Source organism: Taurulus bubalis, assembly GCF_910589615.1.
Source record: "Taurulus bubalis genome assembly, chromosome: 10".
Lineage (NCBI taxonomy): Eukaryota > Metazoa > Chordata > Actinopteri > Perciformes > Cottidae > Taurulus > Taurulus bubalis.
The window spans coordinates 18,763,765-18,785,561 of NC_136598.1; the positions used below are offsets into that span (position 1 = coordinate 18,763,765).

At 40.9% G+C, this 21,797-nt stretch overlaps 3 protein-coding genes across 4 annotated transcripts in view; 2 read left to right on the forward strand and 1 right to left on the reverse strand.

Moving 5' to 3' along the window:
• Window positions 1-99: 99 nt before the first annotated feature.
• dnaaf1 (dynein axonemal assembly factor 1) lies at window positions 100-1,886 on the forward strand (the record flags this gene model as incomplete). The annotated part of the gene is made up of 2 exons (XM_079225293.1): window positions 100-868; window positions 949-1,886. 2 exons carry the CDS (start codon window positions 100-102, stop codon window positions 1,884-1,886), a joined length of 1,707 nt encoding a protein of 568 aa, XP_079081419.1.
• A 700-nt stretch (window positions 1,887-2,586) lies between these two features.
• Window positions 2,587-7,386, reverse strand: mffa (mitochondrial fission factor a). Of its 2 annotated transcripts, none has more exons than XM_079225099.1 (8): window positions 7,268-7,386; window positions 6,340-6,557; window positions 5,822-5,988; window positions 5,617-5,708; window positions 4,489-4,653; window positions 3,614-3,670; window positions 3,296-3,380; window positions 2,587-3,184 (listed from the first exon to the last, which is right to left on the reverse strand). In XM_079225099.1, the coding sequence occupies exons 2-8, from the start codon at window positions 6,551-6,553 to the stop codon at window positions 3,053-3,055; spliced, it is 912 nt and encodes a 303-aa protein (XP_079081225.1). In that variant the 5' UTR covers window positions 6,554-6,557; window positions 7,268-7,386; the 3' UTR covers window positions 2,587-3,052. The 2 variants fall into 2 exon arrangements, with proteins under 2 accessions (XP_079081225.1, XP_079081224.1); XM_079225098.1 differs by having other exon boundaries at window positions 5,819-5,988.
• A 955-nt stretch (window positions 7,387-8,341) lies between these two features.
• egfem1 (EGF-like and EMI domain containing 1) overlaps window positions 8,342-21,797 on the forward strand; it is a gene marked incomplete at its 5' end in the record, with an annotated part of 53,189 nt that continues 39,733 nt past the window's right edge. Inside the window, 4 exons of the mRNA XM_079224548.1 lie at window positions 8,342-8,418; window positions 9,804-9,938; window positions 10,147-10,256; window positions 10,390-10,494. Of these exons, the coding sequence (XP_079080674.1) occupies window positions 8,342-8,418; window positions 9,804-9,938; window positions 10,147-10,256; window positions 10,390-10,494 (427 nt within the window). The remainder of the gene's footprint in view (window positions 8,419-9,803; window positions 9,939-10,146; window positions 10,257-10,389; window positions 10,495-21,797) is intronic.

Here is a 21,797-nt window from a genome sequence, read left to right on the forward strand (position 1 = left end):
AAAGTGGAGGCCGTGATGAAGGATGGAGCTCAAGAAAATAACAACAAAAAACTGCAGAGTCTACTTCAAGAGAGAAAAGAAAAACAGTCATGGCCACGGATGACCAAGACGTTTCTGAAAAACCACTGTAAGCAGACAAACCTTTATGCAACACCTTGCCTGAATGACACACTGTACCTGCATTTCAAAGGGTTATCCGCCATTGAGAACCTAGAGGAGTACACAGGGCTGAAGTGTCTCTGGCTGGAAAGCAATGGCCTTCAACGCATTGAAAATCTGGATGCCCAGACTGATCTCCGCTGCTTGTTCCTTCAGCAGAACCTCATTTACAAGCTGGAGAACCTTGAACCTCTGAAAAAGCTCTCCACCCTGAATGTCTCCAACAACTACATACACATCATTGAGAACATCTCCTGCCTCCCTGACCTGAGCACTCTGCAGATATCCCATAACAAGCTGGAGACTGTGGGAGATGTAGAGCATCTGAGTCAGTGTCCGGCAATCAGCGTGCTGGACATGACTCACAATCTGTTAAATGACCCAGAGATCCTCTTGGTACTTGAAGCCATGCCAGAACTGCGCGTGCTTAATTTAATGGGAAACAAGGTGGTGAACAAAATCCCAAACTACAGGAAGACCATGATTGTGCGTCTCAAGCAGCTCACCTTCCTGGACGATCGCCCTGTGTTCCCCAAAGACAGGGCATGTGCAGAGGCGTGGGCTGTGGGAGGGCTGGAAGGGGAGCAGAGGGAGAGGGAGCAATGGGAGACTCGAGAGAGGAGGAAAATTCAGGACAGCTTGGATGCCATCGCAAAGATTCGGAAGACAGCCCAGGAGACACAACACCTCCGAGAGCTACAGAAGACAGGTGAACAGTTTTGGACTTTTACGACAATGTCATTGTATTTTCTTTTTTTAAACAGTATCCTATAATCTGTTTTATTTCAGGGGCGACTGAGGCTTCCACCACTACAGGGACTCCGTGTGAGGAAAATGACAACCAGTCTCTGACTTCACCAAAAGGAGAGATGATCCAAGCCTTTGTGAAGGACTGCCTGGATGCCCATGAAGAGTTCTTGCACAGCCACTCAACACAGGGGCCCAATGACAATCAGCCAAACTGTGAAAATCTAGAAGCAGAGGAGCCAGGTTGTGGTTTCCAGAGGAATCAGTTGGAGAAAGATGACCAGGAGAAGTCACAGGTAAAGCGGTACGTGACAGAAGAGAAAGAGGTTGTGAATCCAGAGCACCCGGCACAAGAAAGTATTGCGGGAAAGATGCGACAGATGGAAAAAGCAGACGATGACGAACAACAACAAAACCAGTCACGAGGAATCCAGCTAATCAGAAAGGAAGCGGAGAGAGAGCAGGCAAACATGAGCAAGCCCTTTGAAAAGAAACAGCCTCCTCTGCTCGGGGAAGGTCCTCCCGGAGCGGACGAGGTCATATCAGCGCATGGTCCCGGATCACTAGTTACAGAGCTGGAGGATGCAGACCAGCTGGAAACCATTCACCTTCCACTGCATTGCTCACTGCGTATTGATGACCTGCCTGATCTGGAGGACGTGGACACAGACGACTTCAACTCAGTGTTCTCTTCTCAGCAAGTTCACAAACCTACAATAGAGGTCATATCAGGAGGCAGTGACGAGGATAATGAAATCGAGATGCAGAGGGGGGGTATCCCAACCGTTGGTTCGGATATGAATTCATTGTTTTTGATGAGCGGGTGCAACAAATCAAATGAGGCCTGTAAAAGTTCTTCATCATTGGTGTATCCAGAAGATGCGGATCCCCTTGAGCCACGTGTTTTTGAACCAGTGGGAAAGCTCAAACCAAACCACCCGTCTTCTCCACCCCGCTGCCTGATTGAGGAGCTTGAATGATGCTTTCAAGGTTTAGAGCATTTTTGATCAACTGAAGTGCCGAAGTATAGTCTCACAGGACACGTCTTCATATGAAATATGTCCAAATGCTGGCAGGCAATAAACCGTCTGAGTGAGACCGTCAAAAGCCCAATCACGGCACAGTAATAATTTAAAAAAATTAATATTTAGCAGTTATTGTTTAGTGAAATATGTCCAAATGCTGGTAGGCAATAAACCATCTGTGTGAGACCATCAAAAGCCCAATCAGGGCACAGCAATAATAAAAAAAGAAGAGAATATTTATCAGTTATTGTTTAGTGAATGGTAATTCGTTGTCTAGCACGTTGCTGTTAAAGAATTTCAAAGACATTTTGTTTTTATGGTTGTTAATTCTAACACTGTGTGAAAACTGAATAAATTTGGAATGATCTGTTGTTTTCTTTACTATTTTCATTTTGTAGCAATACCATATAAAGATAACAGATGTTAATGACTATCTGAATGATTTATTTAATCAATTGCACACTTGCTACACAGTGCATCTAAAAGACAAAAAAGACAAACCTACAGTATTAGTTTATGAAAAAGTAAACATCAGTGTTCAGCATAAATGATGATTTAAAATATATAACCTGTGAAAATGATCAGGGTCATACTTCTGGTAACAGCTAAACTATTTCACCTCATACATAAAAAAATAAAAATCCAGGACAACACGTCTTATGTATGGTTTTAGTAAATTGTATTACATTTGCCAGTTCAAGTTACATAATACTCTTTCCCCAATAAATATCCAACATGTTACATCTCCACGCTGCAACTCTATTTTTTCGATTTTGATAAACTATGCTTTACTCTATGTCTGGATGACTTCTATCCAAAACTCTGAGTGACACAGACAAATATTTACAATAAGTCATGCTTAGCGTCGCACAAGAAGATTTGTAATAAAGACAAAAAAATGACAAACGTGAGACAGGATGAAACAAGAGTAAAAAAATAAAACTGTACATGTATTAAATGAACCAAATCAAAATATAAGCCCTGTGGACAACCGGCCTTGTACACATGTTACAAGGTCTTTTTCACACAGGGACTGAGTGCAGCGGTTGGCTAACATTTGACACAGAATAAGGGATAGTACGTTCTTCTGTCACGGTGATGGCAGAAATATAGGCCGGGCTTTAACGTCGCAACCACACCCAGGTGTTGACGAGCCAGAAGGCTACAGTGACCGAGTACAGGATCATCTCTCGCTTTGCTCGCTCTTTGTTCTCCTCTTCCAAATGTTGCAGCCGACGGTTCAACTTGATGAGCTGCAGATAAATAAGAAATACAAAAAAATAAGAAAAGTTCTCTCAGTGACAGCGATTCCACAATTAGCTCTCTGCAACAAAATCGAGATAGTGTCTTTATTTAGAACTCACCTGACGTCGAAGCGTTGTTGCATCAACTACAGTCATGTCATCAGACCCGGCGTCCAGTGTGCCTTCATACGTTGATAGTGCAAGCCTGGAAAGGAGAACAGTCAGTCTGAGAATTAATTCAACAACAAGAGAGTGTATTATCTACGTCATTTTAAGATATATCGCGAAGTTAACAATAGCAACCTAATTTGAAATGATTTCTCTACCAATTATTGCTTAATCTTGTTTCTTGACCCGGAAATAAGAATGAAAAAGGTAGGAAAGGATGAGGAAAAGGACAAAGGATCAGAATGAAGGTTAAGTGCCAGGTGAAGTTACCTGGAGTCATGCAGGGGGTTGGAGCTCGAGGCCGACCCCCCTCGCAGGGATGGTTTGCTATAGAGGTTGGGACAGACAGGGTTGGGAGAAGGGAAAATAAGATAAATAGAGAAACATAAACTGATGGCATGCATGCACACACCTTCCATGTTCTTCGCAAAACTATACTTTCTTTGAGTTGTCCTAGAAACCAACAGGCTAATCCTTCTAAAGTCTTATTTGACACTTTCATTGGAGGCGTTTCCTTATCCTTCAAAAACAGATCACAATATTTCTCATGCTTTTGTTTTCAGAAAGGTTTCCCCGACCAGGCGACAAGGCTAAGAATGTGAAGGAACTTTTTGTATATTAAACTTTTTTTTTTTTGTTTGTAGGTCAACCCGGAAGTTAGCTTTGCACTAACTAGTTCCCTTGACAAAATGGGAAACAAATGTTTATGACACTGACACGTTTTGTTCGGCAGGATAATCTTTACAAATTAAAACCACTTTCAAGAGTTTTTAAGCATAAATGCAATTGGCAGAAGAAAAATAAACAAGCTGCATGACTTCACATCACCACCACTAAACTAAAGACGGACTAGTGTACGCCGTGAAGACGTGTAAAATATACAAGAGGGGTATTAACTGACATTTTATGGAGCAGAACAAAACATTAAAATCTCTCACTGGTGTTAAACCACAGGAGTCTAACCAAATCTCCATAAAAAAACAAAACAATTAACTTCAAGTTGAGGGAACAAGAAGGGCAAAAACACCAACTCAATTCTGGGTTTGCGGATTCATTCCTGCAGCACTCTCTTTCCCTCTCTGATCAATATCTAGTAATCCACGTTTTTATTTCAGGCAAAAATGACCGGATGATTGAGAGGTCACCTGCGAGGGTTCTCGTCCATGACCTCCAAGACCTGCTGGTAGGCCCGACGTGTAGTGGACTGGAGGAAAGATAAAACACCGCTAGCGCTGTACAGGCTGTGTTCTTCTTCGGTCACGGTGAGAGTGGGGCAAGGGTGGACAGTGGCCGGGGGGGACGGGGTCGCACTGCTCAATGTCCACCATTAAGAGCAGCCAATTCAGTGGCCAAGGGAAGAACAAGACAACAGAGGAAAGGAAGGAGGAAGGAGAGGGAGAGAAATAAGGAAAAGAAACTGTCCTCATCTTTACTGACTTTGTAAAAATTGCAACCGAGTGAAAATAAGTAAAAGTGATGTTGCAATAATTGCATTTAACCTGCCAACCACTCACACAGTGAGACACAGTGCTTCACTAACATATAACACACCCAACAAAAAACAGAGATGTGAACGAAAGTAGTACCAGGACGTCACATGCATTTGATGATCGGGACATGGTTTTCTTTTTGCCGCATAATCAGAGAGATCGTAATATGTGCGTAATATATTTCTTTGTAACCTAAACAATAAAGCTACAGTACAGACAGTAACATGTAGAGCCTGAATCACTATTTTATTGTGTTATCTTTTGCTACAAGTGTTGTTGAAAACCAAGTGTGATCTTCAAGTAGGTTTATACACTTCATCCATCCATTATCCGTAACCGCTATTTAGGATCGTAAAAGGAGGCCGGAGCCGATCCCGGTTGACATTGGGCAAAGGCAGGGTACACCCTGGACAGGTCCCCAGACTATCGCAGGGCACATAGTTCATGCACTAAATAGTAATATTTTCTACCATTTACCAGTCATCAAATTTTTGGGATATGATCAATCAAAACATATTAGTACTTTAATGTTTAAAATCATGGTGTTAATGGATTAGTTTCAGTGACACAAACAGCTGCGTTCAGTATTGACACGGAAGGCTACAAAGTTCTCGCAACAAAACGACTTACAACGGCAGTGACTACAGACAACCAGCTACGTAACACAAAGACAAAGGGACACAGAAAAAAATAGAACCAAAAGAAAGATTCAAGTCCATGCTTGTAGAAAGTAAGATGGAGCTGGTACCAAGCTAATGATGGCATATCCAGACCAATACTCACGCAGAATCGTTGCGCATCAGCTGTGTGTTCTGACGGGCAGCTGCATTCTCACTGGCTGAACGTTCCCGCCGTACTCGAGTTTGGATCCGCAGCTACAAAAATATTATTTAGGTTATGGTTTAGTGTAAGGAAACTATTTAAGTCAATGAGTTGATTTTATGCATTGTCCTTGTAAAAGACTAATTAATGCCTCATTGCTTACCACCTCCTCACTGTCCGGAGCCGCCTGTTGCTCCTCTTCCAGGAAGTCCAGGGGCCGATCACTGAGGGTGAGGACTCTGGGTGGAGTCTTCAGAGATAGATTTTCTAGTGGTGTTGACTGGATTAGGTCCAGGTCCCTGGGTCTGGGGAACTGGGGGTCATTACTGTCTCCTGACAAAGAAAGGTGTGAATTAGAGATTGATGCATTTGATACTTTACTTGATTGAAACAATCTACTAAGATTTTAATGCTTAGGTTGAACCATGAAATATATCTTCACAAGTGTTGTGCCTAAAGACTTTTAGTTTCATTTATAGTCTTAAATAATTCACATGACAAAGTCCTGAACCACTGATAGGAGGACAGCTAGTATCTGTCAACAGTCACAACAAAGTCACATAATAGTTATATTACAGTCAGCTGACAAGCACCAATGTACAGAGTTTAAAAGTAATCAAAAATACTTTGAAAAGCACAGAAAACACAGCCCTACATTGACAAAATGCTTAACAACATACTGACCTGAAATCACAATTCTTTCTGGGACTTGCATTATGACACTGTGGGGGACCTCCTGAGATCCAAGATTAGGGTCGTCGCGGCCGTGAGAAGCCACTTTGAGCATCTCAGGGATGCGCATCCTCTGGCTGATCCCTTCGGTGTAGTCCAGCTCATACTGGATACGGTTCATCTCCGCCATCTCTGCCATGGGGGAAGGGAACGCTGCCCCGTTCATTTTGCTGTGAGGAAAAGGATTTGTTCAGCCAAGCAGAGCTAATTGTTTGCCACAAAAAAGGTCACAAAGGGTAGAGAACATGCTAACATGAGAGATTCATGTATTATTATTGTTTCAGTACTGTTTAACTTGTCATGGCAACCCACCTGCTGGCACATCCGCTTAAACGACAGTTACTACACAGAGACCACAAGACAAAAATATCTTAAGTAATCTCCTCAGAAAATATTGGTGCAGCTGAAGAGCTGTAGGCCAGATTAAGAGGTGGACATTTTCTCGTGACACCATCATATGATAACTTGCTGCCTTCTGACTTCCGAAGACAACGATAGGCTATATGTACCAATTTGGCAGCAGTCTTGGCTATATTCAATTAATAGCTTCTATAGCTGCTGCACCCATTTAGGGTTAGCGTTATACAGTGTCTTTAACATGAATGCTAACATAATGAGAGTATAAACAATGGCGTATATTATTGTCTAATACTAGTGAAGCTGATACAGTAGTCATTTGATTAGGCAACCTCTTTAAAACATTAACCAATATTCACAGTATTTAGTAAACTGCTAATGTCTATCTCTAATATTGAAGTAACTTCTGGGAGATCTAAGTCTAAGTAACGTTCACACAGTTCTGAGGATAACGTTAGTTTTGTTTCGAAAGCTAACGTCAGACAACACATTTCAAGCTAGCGGGGTCGTTTTGGTTTCTTACCGTCTTGTTAGTTGCTACAGATAGCTAACCTTTTCAAAGAAGAGTGTAACGTTATTTGTAAATCTTATAGGGAAAAAAAGACGTCTAAATGTAGTAAAATTAGTAGAGTTAAGTGCAAATATTACACATTGTAGCTGTCAATGCATCTCCAGTGTTGATAAGAGAGAGGCCCCTCCTCTCTTCTTCCGCTGCCTGTCTTCCGAAGAGGAAGTACCGGATATCAGCCGGAAGTGACGTCGCGACACCAATTCGTTTTTTGGTCCAAGTTTATTTATTGTTGCAATTTTATCTCAAAAATATGAAATTCTCAACAGTTCTCTGTAAATGTACTATATTTATATTTTTCAACATGCCTAATTTTTTGTATTGAAGTTATTCTAGTGTTTATTTAATTGCTTCTTATATTCTCTACATTTGCCCCGCCAACTTTAGCAGTCAATTGTCTGACATGGGAGGGTCGTCAACCGAGGATCATCTTTTGCTTTTGCACTTGTACCTCCACAGCACATATGCAACCCATCCATGCTCTGCTTCCATCATCCTGCCCACTCAACGTGTTGGTTGTGATAACCTTTTAAATTATATTAGTTTTTATGTAAATTTAAAAATGTCTTGAGCCAATTTTTTCACACTGCTTATTTCCCTCCCCATACACATCCTTTCTAAACACGACATATTTGGATAACTTCTGGCCAGAATTTCTTTGGATGTAACTTTCACATCATGTATTTATTCTAGGGATACTATAAACACGATGTCTGGGTGTGGTAACAGTGGATGCACAGGTCAAAGTCGCCGGTTTTCAGTTTTTTGGAGGTGGCCCCTCAGTGACTGTGGGTGGTGCGTTTACTCGGAGCCATTCAAAGGCTGAGATTGACATGAGACAAGTCGTCCTGCTTCACCAGGGAACGGTAAACCACGTCTGGATCTCGGGAAATATCAAAGAAACTAAACATCAACTTGGAGTCATGTCTTAAGGCGGACTTCCATAAACGTCAGGATGCTCTTCATTTGATGGACACAGAGGCTGCGCAGATTGAGTACTTCTCTCCGTGTCTGTAACTGGCTGAAACGATGTTCCCAGATATTTTGTGTGTGCTATTATTCAGCACTATGCACATCGCATCATCTTTGGAGCTGCAACTTGGCATGTAAGTGACGCTTTTTTATTTAGATAATTTCCGTTTTTTAATTTGATTTGCACTTAACTTTTTGTGAATGGTCAGGTGAGTGAGAGTTGTACGCACACGTGCTTTGACATAAAACGGTAGCAGAGCGTCGTAGCCTACTCTTTTCCTTTATTTTATTTTATTACAAAGACAGTTAAATACACTAAGTTTCGCAAATAATTCTGTTATTTTTGTTCTCCTCAATGCCCACTAGGCGTCGCTCTTTCAGGTCCCCTATAATGGATATGTGTCTGTTGTAACGTGTTTCGGCAAAAATAACTTCCAATGGGTTGTGATTTTTCTTTGTATAGTGCTCTACCAGAGGTTTCCAAATTTAAATAGACTGTCCTAGACATGATTGAAAGAATTGTTTTCCTTACAGGAGAAACTGAAGACTTCCTCTAATTAACCTCAGTCTGCTGTGTATTGAAGCCAGATGGTTTGTGGAGGAGGACAGGATACCTGCACTGACAAAGTAATCGGCTTATGACAGAGTGCTGTACAATCCTATGTGCTATTGAACTTGCAGACATCAGTGGGCTTCATACATCCTGGCACATGAACTTTCTGGAGGAAAAAATGGATTTCCTGTGGAAGTTAATTGGTTGTTTATGGGGTGCTGTTAGGGTCCTGTGGACTGCTCTTTTTTTTCTAGACCTTAACAATCAAGCACTTTGCACCAAACAGGAAGTTGTATAATTGTTTGACAAACAATGTGCCTGTGATGAGCTGAAGTCCATGCAACTGAACATGTGTAGAACATGTGGGGGTTCATGTTTGTTGGCACACATACATTAGCTCTGCAGCAGGCTCACACCACACAACATCGGAAGCTGTACAGCCCACCTCTAAACTCAGTCACCTCGTACCCACCTCAAAATATATACACGAAACAATGGAAAATAAAGTAGCCTATACTCACATGCTGCTCTTGAAAGTTACAACACGGTATCATGTTTTTTTTCTTTCTTCAATTCTAAGTCTAACACAAATGTAATTGTACATGTCCACCTCTTTCTCGTTTGTATTTCACTCAAAAGCGTGACATATATTTTCACAATTCTGTGAAGCCCCTCCCATGGAGGCTGTTTTGGTCAGCCTCAGCAGTCAATTGTCTGACATGGGAGGTTGGTCAGCTGAGGGTCATCCTTTGCCCTTGCACCTTTACCTCCACAGTACATGCTCTGCTTTCATTGCCAACATTGCTGCTCTACCCACTCGGTTTGTTGGTTTTATTAGTTGTTGTCTTCTTAGTTTAATACATTATATTTGTTTTAAGTAAATCCCTTGCTTGGACTTGGTCACATTCCTTGAGCCAGTTTGTCATAATGCTTTCTTGTTTTTTGTTGTGTTTTTTCCATGCACAGGCCAAATGTTTGTGCCGACCAGGAGATGTCCATGCTGGGGGCCCGTCAGCCTTGTGTCCAGGCTTTTACCCGCATGGTTAAGGTGTGGAAGCAAGGCTGCACCAGCCACAGGTGGTGCATAGGCTATGAGAGAAGGTGAGAGCAAACATACTTTTTCAAACGCACAAACACTTTGTTAGCGATCTTTGCTACTCCATGAAGACATCTCACTCGTCCGCACAGCTGCAGGGGACTGGATGTCTTGATGGAGTGTTTTACACATATACATTACTTAATAAATAGTTAATATAAACATGTATTGTAACTTCCAGAAAACTGTTACTATAGCCTAATTTCTCTTCAGGACAACTTACTACACAGTGTACCGGCAGGTGTACAGCGCAGACTTACACACAGTTTATCGGTGCTGCCCTGGCTGGACTCAGGAGGGTGAAGAGATGGGCTGTCTGCATAGTGAGTAATATCATTATATTCAGATGCTGCATGTATTACATAGGGCTAGTTTTGATATTGCTATGAAGTAGAGATCTCCATCATCCATACATGGATACATTGGTAAATGTGCTATGATATGTGGTATCCGCAGGAGTTTGTGGTGTCAATACCTGTTTCAATGGAGGCCAATGTGCAAAGACCGAAGACCAGCTATGTCAATGTCCACTGGGCTTCAAAGGGACGCGGTGCCAATATGGTGAGTTCATTCCCACCTGATTTAAAAAGTTTGTCATGTTTATAAACCTCCATACTCCGCATTGCAGCCACACATATGTAGTATGTAACAAGCTGAGTGCAGCTGCGAGGGAATGAGCTGACTTACATCAGCTCATTGTTGTTGAAGCTTTAATAGGCTCAGTTCAGACCTTATGCTTTCACTTTGCACAAACAAAATGAGCCCATAGTGTAGCTGTGATTGGACGAGGCTGCTCTGCGGGGTCTCCGGGTAGTTAAAGGTAGAAGACGTGCTCTCTGGGAGGAAGGGCTTCTTTTGAAGGCTAGAGCCTGGAGTGCTGTGGCTAACCCAGCTGAGCCTCCACTCTATAAAAAAAGGTATGTTAATAACAGTATATGCAGTCCGAGTTTAGTATTGTTAAAAGATATAAAAGCCTCGAACACATCATGGCAATATGTACATTTAGGAATAGTCTTTAATGCATTGGATTACTCAAATTAGTTGAATTGTCATTACAAGCAAATTAAAGTGAATGTTTTGAGAACGGGGAAATACGCTTATTGGCATTCAGGTGGAGAGTTAGATGAGAAGACTGATAGCACTCTCATATCTGTACTTTAAACATGAGGCCAAAGCCAGCAGCTGGTTAGCTTATCTCAGCATACAGACAGGAAACAGGAGGAAACAGCTTGCCTGGCTCTTTCGAACAGTAGCAAAACCCACCGGCACCTCTAAAGCTCCCTAATTAACACTGTGCAGCTCAATGACAATTTGCTGTTTTACGAGGGGCTATGTGCCAGACTGTTTCTTGCTTGGGAGCAGTAATTCCTGGAGTCTCCATTAGTTGACTGGCAACTGCTCAGAGGAGAAAAAAAGAGAGAGAAAAAAATGACAGGACATTTCTGTGTTGAAGAATTTTAGGACATCAATGAGGATCATTTTACCTACGGAAGAGTCTTGACCCTCAAATAGGGGGCCTTGTGTCTGCCATCATTAAATGGTAAACACTTCCAGGTTTCTACAAAAAGCATTTTTTTATCGTCTGTTCTTTCCCCTGTCCAAACCCCATGCGGTCTACGTCAACACGCAAACAGTAGGATGTTTTGTTAATGCTTCGCTGAGACAGAGTCCTGCTGAGACAGAATGGTGACCAGAGGATATTTAGTTCCAACCCCCCACATGCTTACAAACACACACGCTCTGGAGAGGCTGGCCTGTTTGATTCCTTCTCTTTCCCAGAAGAAACAAGGGGTGTTAAGCAGCTCTTCCTCTTTCACAGGGACGTGTCGTTGTTTGTAAGGGACAGCTCTCCAGTGCGTTTGTTTTGACATGGGCTCTTTGGTTTTCACACATCGGAGTGGCAAATAGGGAACAGATTGCGATATTTGATCTAGTCAGAATTCCTCTAGGTTCGCTTCCTTTCCTGCACATCCCGTGCTTCGAAGTCATATCGCTCTTCTCTTTTTGTAAAACGTTTTTCCTTATCGCATCTCTGGAGACAGATTTATCCTCACTCTGCCAGAGTCGTTATACAAGGAGCGAGTCAGCCAAGCTCCTCTGTTCAGCTTGGTTCCTTCACTGAACCTCTGCTAGGTGCAGAGACATGCTCTAATAATAAGTGTTGCAAGCTTAGGGTTTGAAGTGTTAAGGTATTTTTGCTATATTCTCTCATCCTACAAAATATATATAAAACATTTTCAGAATGTTTAAATGAAAATCTCCATGTCAACATATACTTTATGCTTGAACTAAAGTGGCATACTACCTCAATATCGTGTCAGACTTTATCTTCTCGTTACAATGTTGTGTAGAGAAAAGTAATAATGCTGTAAACAGTTGAGGTTTGTTCCTTTACTGCTGAAACAATTACAGGAATACAGAACTTTCTGGTGAGAACTGGTGAGAGCGTAGATGTGAAAACCAGTTTTATCTGGGGCTTTCTGTTAATGCACATGTTGAGCGATTATAAGCCATGGGTATTACCTAAAGAAGATAAGAACACAAGCACATATAGCAGCTCATTTATTAGGTGGTACATTATTTTAATTAATATGAAGACTGAATACCGGATTCTTAATAAAAAACACAATAAACAGTATGAACTATGACAAATAAACGCAAGTCGTAATGCACTTATAGGTGGGTTACATTTTCATATGAGGGAAGATGGCTGTGAGAGAAATGTTTACAACTAAAACTCACTAGAAAACAAAATAAACCTGGTTACATCAGCAATATCAAAACCAGTAATAATTCAGACAAATCTGTAGTCTATTATTTAACTTATTTCTTTACTATAGGTTAAGGTCTATTACTTGGGATAATGTGAGTTTCCAACATGATACAGAAAGTAAAACATTTTGGTTGAAAGACATCCTTTCTCTCATCACTTAAGCAGTAAATCGAGCAAAGGACCATTTCCAAAAACCTCGATTTATTCCTCAATGGACACAATGACCAGCAGGATCGGCTGTGAGTACTGTAGATGAAGCCAAATACATTCCAGCATAACACAATTATCAAGAGAGACTGCAACTCTAGCTCAAACAGGGAACCTGTGCACACTTAGCCATCAGGGTTCCACCGAGGAATCCTTTTCGTTATTAGATTTGCGTTGTGAGCTTTAACATTCCTCAGTGACAGACTTATTACTGTCCTCTGTGTGATTTATGCATGACAGAGAAGAAGCAGATACAGTAGAGCGACAGGAATGTTGGCCTCTGTGTATTTATCTTGAAGCAAACTGGACTTGATGTTTGGTCATGAAGATGATTCTCAAGGCTTCATCAGATTTATTATGGTGTTTCCTGCATTTGCGTATCCTTTCCTTCTCCGTGCATATTCTGCTGAGCTTGCACAAGCATCTCTGTCCGTCTCTCTGTCTGTTATCTGCCTTGTCTGGTTGATTTTATGGGTGTTGGTCCATCTGCCAATGACTACTTGAACGTGAAGGATGCTGCTTATCGGGAAGATTCCGCAGAGAAGTGGACTCTGCAGTTCATCGTTGCGTCTTTTAGCGCATGGTTTCCGTTCATTCCCAAAGCTCCCATCAAGCTGGTTTCTATTCCCAGCAGGCGGAGAAAGAGCTCTAAAACCTGCTGTAGAGTAAACAGCCCTATATGGGGCAAAACAGGCTTAGCTAATAGCAGGTGAAGATAGTGGAGCAGCTAAAGCTAAACAAGTGAATATTGGATGAACATTTGTACAGAAACATGACTCCAAACAAATACAAATGTTCCTCCGTAATAACTGTAAGTATACATGGGACAACTGTTTGCAGAGAGTTTGTCATATCAACTTAACAATGTTTTACTCACAGCTTTTTTTCAAGCGATCAACAACTCCTACCAGTTCAAGGTATGTGTTTCTCTCTGAGGCGGGTGTGACATGATTGGCCAGAACTGCAGTTAAGGACACAAAATGCGTTTGTTAATGAGAACATAATATATTTTGGGATCACTGTGTGGCAGATGATCACTCACCATCACTATCAACACTTATAGGACTTCAGATGCGAGATCAATCAGAAGAATGAAGGATGAGAGGAGTTGCTGGTGATTTTAAATATCAGCCTCGCCCTCACTCCAGTTATGCTTTAGTAGAAGGAGAGTGTTAAAGAAAAGGTCTGGCTCTGGTAATATTTCAAGGGAGAATCTGTGCTCTGCTCCACCTCCCTTCTTTTCAGCACTCATCGTCGATTGGTTTCTAGAACGTTGCTCTCTTTGGTATCGCTGCCAAAATGTGGTGGTGGAGCCCACTGTGTGTTGTGGGGCCGAACGTCCACCTGCTTCCAATCTCTGATATGAGACAGAAGGCACCCACTATGGAAATGTATGTCAGGCGCTGACACCAAGGCCATGGTGTTGACACTCCGAGGTAATAAACAGCCTGGACACAGCCCAAGCATGTGCTGAGACACTGGAGCTGGCTCTGTAAGAGTTGCCTTTACTCCTGCTTGTGAATGCCAGCCAGTATGTCTCACTCTATTAGGACTTGGATTAGGCTTTGCTTTGGTTAAATGTATGCATAGGTCTGCATGAAATTAAGAGAGCGCAGGCACAGAACAGTATGAGGACAGAAACCATCTGGTCCTCACTAAAAAAAGCATGGCTGTTTTCAGAGCACTTTATAGTACAATGATAATGGACATTTCCGAAGACTGGATCTTGTTGCACTGGAGGTTTTGGCTATGTAATGAGACGGCTAAGAACGGGGTACATATTTCAAACACTATTTTGACTTTGGGGAAATGTGTGGAACACGATTTTAACCCTTATCTTTCAAAAAAATCTCACACACACACACACACACACACACACACACACACACACACACACACACACACACACACACACACACACACACATCCAACGTTAAAACAAAATGTAGTGCTTAAGAAATGATCTTGACCAATAAAAATGCTGCGGACAGTGTTATTACCAAGTGTTCACTCCGGGGAACTCTGCAGAAAGCTTTACAGTTGTTGCAGTTGAAATATAAATCACATTTTCTCACATGGGAATCGTCTTTCTTCATGTAAACTCCAGTGTTTGATCCCCAGGACCTTGGGCTGTCTCCCATGTACGCTTGTTTTCCTTCCCAATTAGATTAAACACACCTGTCTTTTTGTAAGGCCATATATGTAAACCTCTGAACATATGCCTGTGCATGTGGGTATCAAGTTGTGCTTATGTGTGTGCCAATGAGATAGAGTTGCAGAGAGTAGCATTCATTGGTAGCTCCTATAGCATTTGCAGAGAGGCAGGTCTGGAATCTTTGGGTAGAAATGACAATATGTGTTTGCGTCTATTGGATACAATATTGAACATACAGTATGTAAGTTGCCTGCATTAAACTAAACGTGTAATGCGTTCAATGCAACAGCAGCCATCTGTGACCATATCACAGTTTATAGTAAAGTGAGATGTCGTAAGGAGGACTCAGTGGTGGCCACATGGCGCGTGAGTGGCTCCTTGTACAGACTCGCTAGCGGGTAGAAGCGGGGAGAAAGAGGTGATTAAAACACACACAGGGAAAAAGATGCTGACTCACAAATCCTTAAGGCATTCTTGCTAATGTTCCCTTGTGTTATGTTGTGTTCCTATGAAGAATAACGCACTCGAAACATTGCAAACTCCGTTACGCTATAACATCTCCCTCGTGCTCAATACGCTTCTATGTCCAGTTTAAAAGTAAAACCTTTCCTAATTTTTTTGTACATTCTCTGAAATAAATATGTGCTTTTGAACTGCTTTTGAATATGGCTCAAACATATTTACATCTTGGAAGAACTCTGGAAAAATCTAGTAATGTCCTCCTTTATAAATTCTAAGCCATTTTACTGGAATGGCTACTCCTGCACTGAACCTTAGAGCATGTGAAAGAATTCAGAATGGAGAGAAACCATATTTTCTTTCATTTTTCTTTCTTTCTGGAAGTAATTAAATTCAAAGATGCAGTCAAAAAAAAGGCAAGGTGGCAAGCACACAAAATGAATACACCTAGTAGAGATATATTTTGGTGCAAATTGTTTAACCACATTAAGGTATGACAAATAGGATGTGAAAGATGATGTCTCTGTAACTCCTTTGGTTGTTCTCACAACTTCAGGGAACAATGATGTCTTTTACAGGTCTGGAATGATCCTTCCACCTTAAGTTAACAAACATACCATGCAGAGAGTTTAACCCCTCTTCCAGTCTTTCCATTCAGTTAGTTCCACTGCAGAGGTCCAGGTCTATTATTAACATTTTGTTCTGACTCGTCAGTAGATGAGACAATTAAACATCTATTTTCCTCAATTTTGGGACTGTTATAGTTCCAGGCATTGTCAGCAAATGCGGTGAGGATATAATCTTGTTTCCAACAACATTTATGTACTAAATTCTCTTGGTTTTAACACTGCTTAATCCTGGACACTGCACACTAATCTAAAGGCAGTTAACAGATTAAAGGGAATGAATTGTGGCAAAAGTGTGCAGCAGATTGTGTTTTGAATTAAAATATGATGGGAACCATATGACTGTAATGATAGTAGACTATATTGTTAGTTTTGGTCTCTTTTCAAAGATATCTTTAACCAAAATGTAGTCGCTATAGCTGTTGTGGCACTGAAGCTCTTGATGTGTGCATGTCATGATGCTCTTTATTTGCATAAAGAGCTGCAGCACAGACCTCATGCTGACCTCTGACAGGTCGGTCTTTGCTTTGGCGAGCAGTTCTCCCGTTCTGTTTATGAGAGGTTACTGAAAAGGTTCACTGAAAACTGTATTAACACTGTAAGCCTTCAGAGATGAACATATTCCTTTAAAGTGGGCTGGTATAATATGAACTTAATCACTTTTTACCTGAGACATTTTCTTTGGACACCCTAAACTGCACATGAGCAAATACATTGTGAAGTTATTACTCAAGTCAATCGTTTATGATGATCAGCTGTTGAAAGCTGACTTAAGCCGCTGCAGCTTCTGGCAGAATATATCAAACCTAACAGTAATGGAGACACATCTAACTGTTAGTAAGAAAATGGACAAATACAAATAGTATTTTAAGGCCACTAAGACTTGTTTTAAGGATCATTTACTATGCTGGAAGGTAGATAGATTTTTCAGAACAAACCTTTTTGCTGCAAAGATGTAAAAGGCCAGGTGGCTTATTGTTCCATCCAAGAATAAAAAAAAAAGCTCAATGACATTTTTTCCACATGCAATGTCGGCCACAGCTGCTCCACTTTCAGTATTATCATTAATTTTTTGTATTAACAGAAATGCTGAACACTAAAGTTGTGTGATCAACAGTGAATCCACCGCACAGTCAGGTTGAGGGTGTCTAGGATACACACGGAGAGGATGTATCATAATTCAGTGGCTAACAAAGCAGTTGAACAGTAGCATTGTGTGTAACTCCTCCTAGAATAAATATAGGTCTGTTATTTGCTACTTTCTTTTAAGCCCTGTGTACCTCGCCTTCCTGATTTAATTCCTCAAGTCTTCCATTAGCTGTGTAGACGTAGGAATCATCTGCCGAGACACGGGCTTGGACGTAGCATGCCTGAAAGACAATGCAAGTGCTACATGCTTAGAATAGCTATCAGAGGAAGAAGCTCATTAAAGCCCTAATGGCTGCCATATGTCAGGGAAGTTCTCACACACTAAACAAGCGCACCCTCATCTCTCCAAATGCATCAAGGCACCATTGTTTACCAGGCTAATGCAGAGCAGGTTAGAGCTAATGGTCTGTGTGATTGACCATGTGCTCTCAAAGCTCACTGTGAGGTTCCTACAGCAGCAGTGGAGGAAGCTCAGATTAAAGGATCATACTTGAACTTGGATATGCCATGTAGTGTGTGCATGAGGAAACAAGGGAGGTCAATGGTAGGCATCAATCCTCCTCACTAAAAGGCACTGCCAATGACATTTGAGCAAGATAGCTAAAGAAATCTAAACTTGATTAGAATTTCAACCATAGACCCATATTGCTGGTTGGCGACAGAAAAAGGTTGTGCTTTTTGAAATAGCTTTATTGTCAGTCTTTGCTCTTTTTGGAATATACTGTGTTTCCTCTTTGTTGTTTTGTAGAGCTGAGCTACTCATTTTCATTTTGGGGTGAATTATTGCTTTAGCAGGCACCTTCAGTATGCATCAGGGGAACTGGTTAATGGTCAAATTTATGAAACTGGAAAATAGCATTGAAGCTATGTAACTGAGTGCATGTGTTAGAGGATGTTTCTCAGAATTGATTTACATGCTGTTTCATGGTTAGCACTACAGACATGGATTAAGTCTCGTCCAAGATTAAAATCCTTTTCTACAGAACAATCTTTCTAAACTCATAAATAAAAATCAGCCTAAATTGGTTGCTGTTAAAGGCCAAGTAGTCCCATTACCTGCGGAACATAAGGCTTTTACATCTTCAGCCACATTTTGTCCTTTCTGGGAACAGATTTTCTATCCTATCTCCCGGTGAACCAAACAGGATGGGTTTTCCAGATGTAGAAGTTGACAGATGGAGAGAAAGGGTAAACAGTTAGACTTTAAGGGCAGGTGTCCGTGTTGTTTCAGAACACTTTTGATCATTCCTAAATCTGGTGGGATCAACTCTCATGTAGACTAAAGGAGTTCTCAAGACTTAAGACTGTGTGATTAAGAACAGAGCAGACCGATTCAATTGCCACAGTGTTCAAACCTCTCGTGTCTATGGAAGTCATGCTGTTCACCTTGATTCATCAGTTAATGAAGTCTGCATTTAGCAGTTAATGAAGTTTGTATTAATATAAATTCTCCATACTAAAGAATATACCATAGTGTGGCGATTACTGCAATTCTGTGTAGGACGAATGATTGAAAATCGCCATCTGTAATTAAGTTTTCAATTCAAGTGATGCCTGCACTTCAGTTTATGGGCTAAGTGTCTGCTTACAAAAACACAACAGCACCCAGCTGTCATCATTCAACTAATTTGCTAAGAAAACAAATGTGATGTTATTAAGGTTGTATAAAGAAGATAAGAAATATGTACAAAAACTGTGTACCACTCAGACTGTCCCATCTGATTCTATACAGCTTCTGAGAATCCCCATTATATTATGCATTCTGTGTTAAAGGGACTCATGGAAAGCTTTTGATCTGCTGGGGCGAGGTGCAACAAGCATGCGTCCACACGGTTCAGAATATACACGACAGACATAGATATGTTGTACATGATATGTATACATCTGCTGTGAGAAGAGAGTGAGAAATTCATGCAGTTTTCAAAAAGCAATTTCCCATCTTGATCAAAATGTGACTCAAACACAGACTCTATGTTTCTTCAGTCTATTATTCTGTGTGTGAACGAGGACCCAATGACAGCTGGTATTCTTCCTCAGTGTTGAAGGCCTTGATTGATTGTATCCTTTTCTCAAGCTAGCTGTCCATTTCATTCAAAGCAACATCTTGAACACAATCCCACCTTTGTCTTGTCTTTATTTACTACTGGGCTGATTGTTGAAGCTCACTTTCCTCTCTGTGACAGGTTCCTTAAAGCGCCTCAGCTGTCTATGAACGACCTTTGACCTTTGGTCTAGTTCACAGGATTTAAGGTTTTTTTCACAGCCCTTGATGGACCATTCTTTCTTCTGCTAAAATAGTGTTTCAAGTAACCAGAGTGCAACACATTTTTATGTCACCGTAGCCACCTACTGTCTCAAGATAAGAATTGTTTTTATTTGGTGTTATTTGTATAAATCAGAGTTTATAGATTTACACATTGTTGAAGTTAACTGTGCATCCTGCCAAAAAACAAGAAACAATACATGTGGAGGTGTCGCTGTGGTATGATAACAGAGACCCGGCTGACCTGGGACCAGCTGACCACCTGCATCTTAACGGATCATGAATGCAGACAAAAATGTATAAGTAAAAGTAAATCTAAATGTCATTAAGTGAAACTAATGCTTTTTCTCTAAAAATCAAGTCAAGTAAAAAGTATGCTGCATTAACACTACTCTGACAAGTGAAATGTACTCAAAGTTATTTTAGTACATGTAACGTAGTAAATGTAACTCATAACTACTCATTAGTTTTGCAGGTATTTAGTCATAAACCAAAAAAACTGAAATTCTGAGGTCAACCTCATGGTGGCACTAGATGTAAAGTCAGAGGAGCACCAAAGTGAAACTGAGTAACATGCATGTTTGTGCTTTCATGCTAAACCATCCAGTTGTTGTGGATACATTTCAATCTGGAATCTGAAAAGTGGTGCACAAACTAACATTACCATCCCCAAATGAACTGCATTCGTATTACAGTTACACTAATGGTACGCTGAACAGAGAGCACTGGTTGATTAAATAATTAGACGCATTAAACCGCATGCGTGTTACTTAGTGCGCCCCAAGACAATTGCAAAGACAAAACAACAAACAGTAAATGCACACATCACACCAATGCACCTTCAGCAATGTCATTATAATAGTTCTAGCTCTAGTTGTACTGAGCCAATGAATAATAAATAATCATAATAAACAATCATTTCTGTTGCCCTGCATTTTCATCTTGCAGATTAGAATAATGAATGCATCACTACACAAAAAAATAACTGATTGTGAGAGATGGGAGTGAGCCTATCAAACTCTCAGGTGGGACATCTCTGCTAAAATATTACAGCTCATGGCCAAACCACACTGATTTCTTATTAGCTGGCTCTGCTGCAAAAATGTAGCCAGAGAATGTTTCCAGATGCATTATTATGTATACCCCTTTGGTTTATTTGAAGAGTGGATGGTGCAATATGAAATATCAAATATCTTATCTACTTTAAAAAAAGCTTGCAAAATCAATTGGTTGAGGCTTAGGTAGGTTTTCAGAAATGAGCATTGCAGACTTTCTTCTTAGACATAGACAACTTGTTAGGTAAGTTGCATTCCTTTTCTGTGACCATTTTGTTACAATAGAAATGTGGGAATAGACACTTAAAAAAATGTAGGAAATACAAATCATTCCTGCCAGAGACCTCCAATTTCCATCTAGTGAGGAAGAAACGCTAAATCACTTCAGATTTGAGTTTGACTTCCGACCACTGAGGTCTGAGATCCCAGCCCTCCACATCTATTGAACAGCGTTGAGAGACATTCCACACAGCTGAGGCCTGCTAATTCAGTTATTGATCTGGACTTTCTTTGCCTAATGTTTTTAACATCAGGGAGGGAAAGGACACATGGTTGAAGGTTTGTTGATAAATATGATGTCAAAGTACTTCCAATATCTTTTTCACGTAGCAGGAAGAGCTTTGGTCCTTGGAGAAAGACAGGGGAGGTACTGTACTGTAGAGGACAAGTAATGACAATAACACCTAATGAGATAAGCAGGAATCGGGACCTGGTGGCCGATGTTTGTCTGCAGAGAACACAAGAACATTCAAGCAGATGTCTGTTCTCTCTGAAACTCCATGGGAAACCATTATCACCACCATTCCACCACTATCAGGAGACCAACACTTTCCATTTGTTTCTCAACTATGAATTAGAAAGATATGATAGTATTTCAAAGTTGAATGTAAGGCATTATTTTCATAGGAAGGCACAAATAAAGTGTGTTAGAGAAAAGCTGATTTAAAAAGGGAAAGGTATACAGATGTGTTTCCAAAATGTATAGAAGAATAACTCTATGCTGAGGTAAGTGTTATGTGTCATCTATCCTATCTATCCTGTCAGTCCATGAGTGAGACAAAGATTGATCGTTCAGATTTGTAGGTACGAGGCTCAGAGGCCACAAAAGAGACGGGACTGGTGAATATCGAGGAAAAGGCAGCAGGTGTTTAAGTATCAGGAGACTTGGACCAAGAGC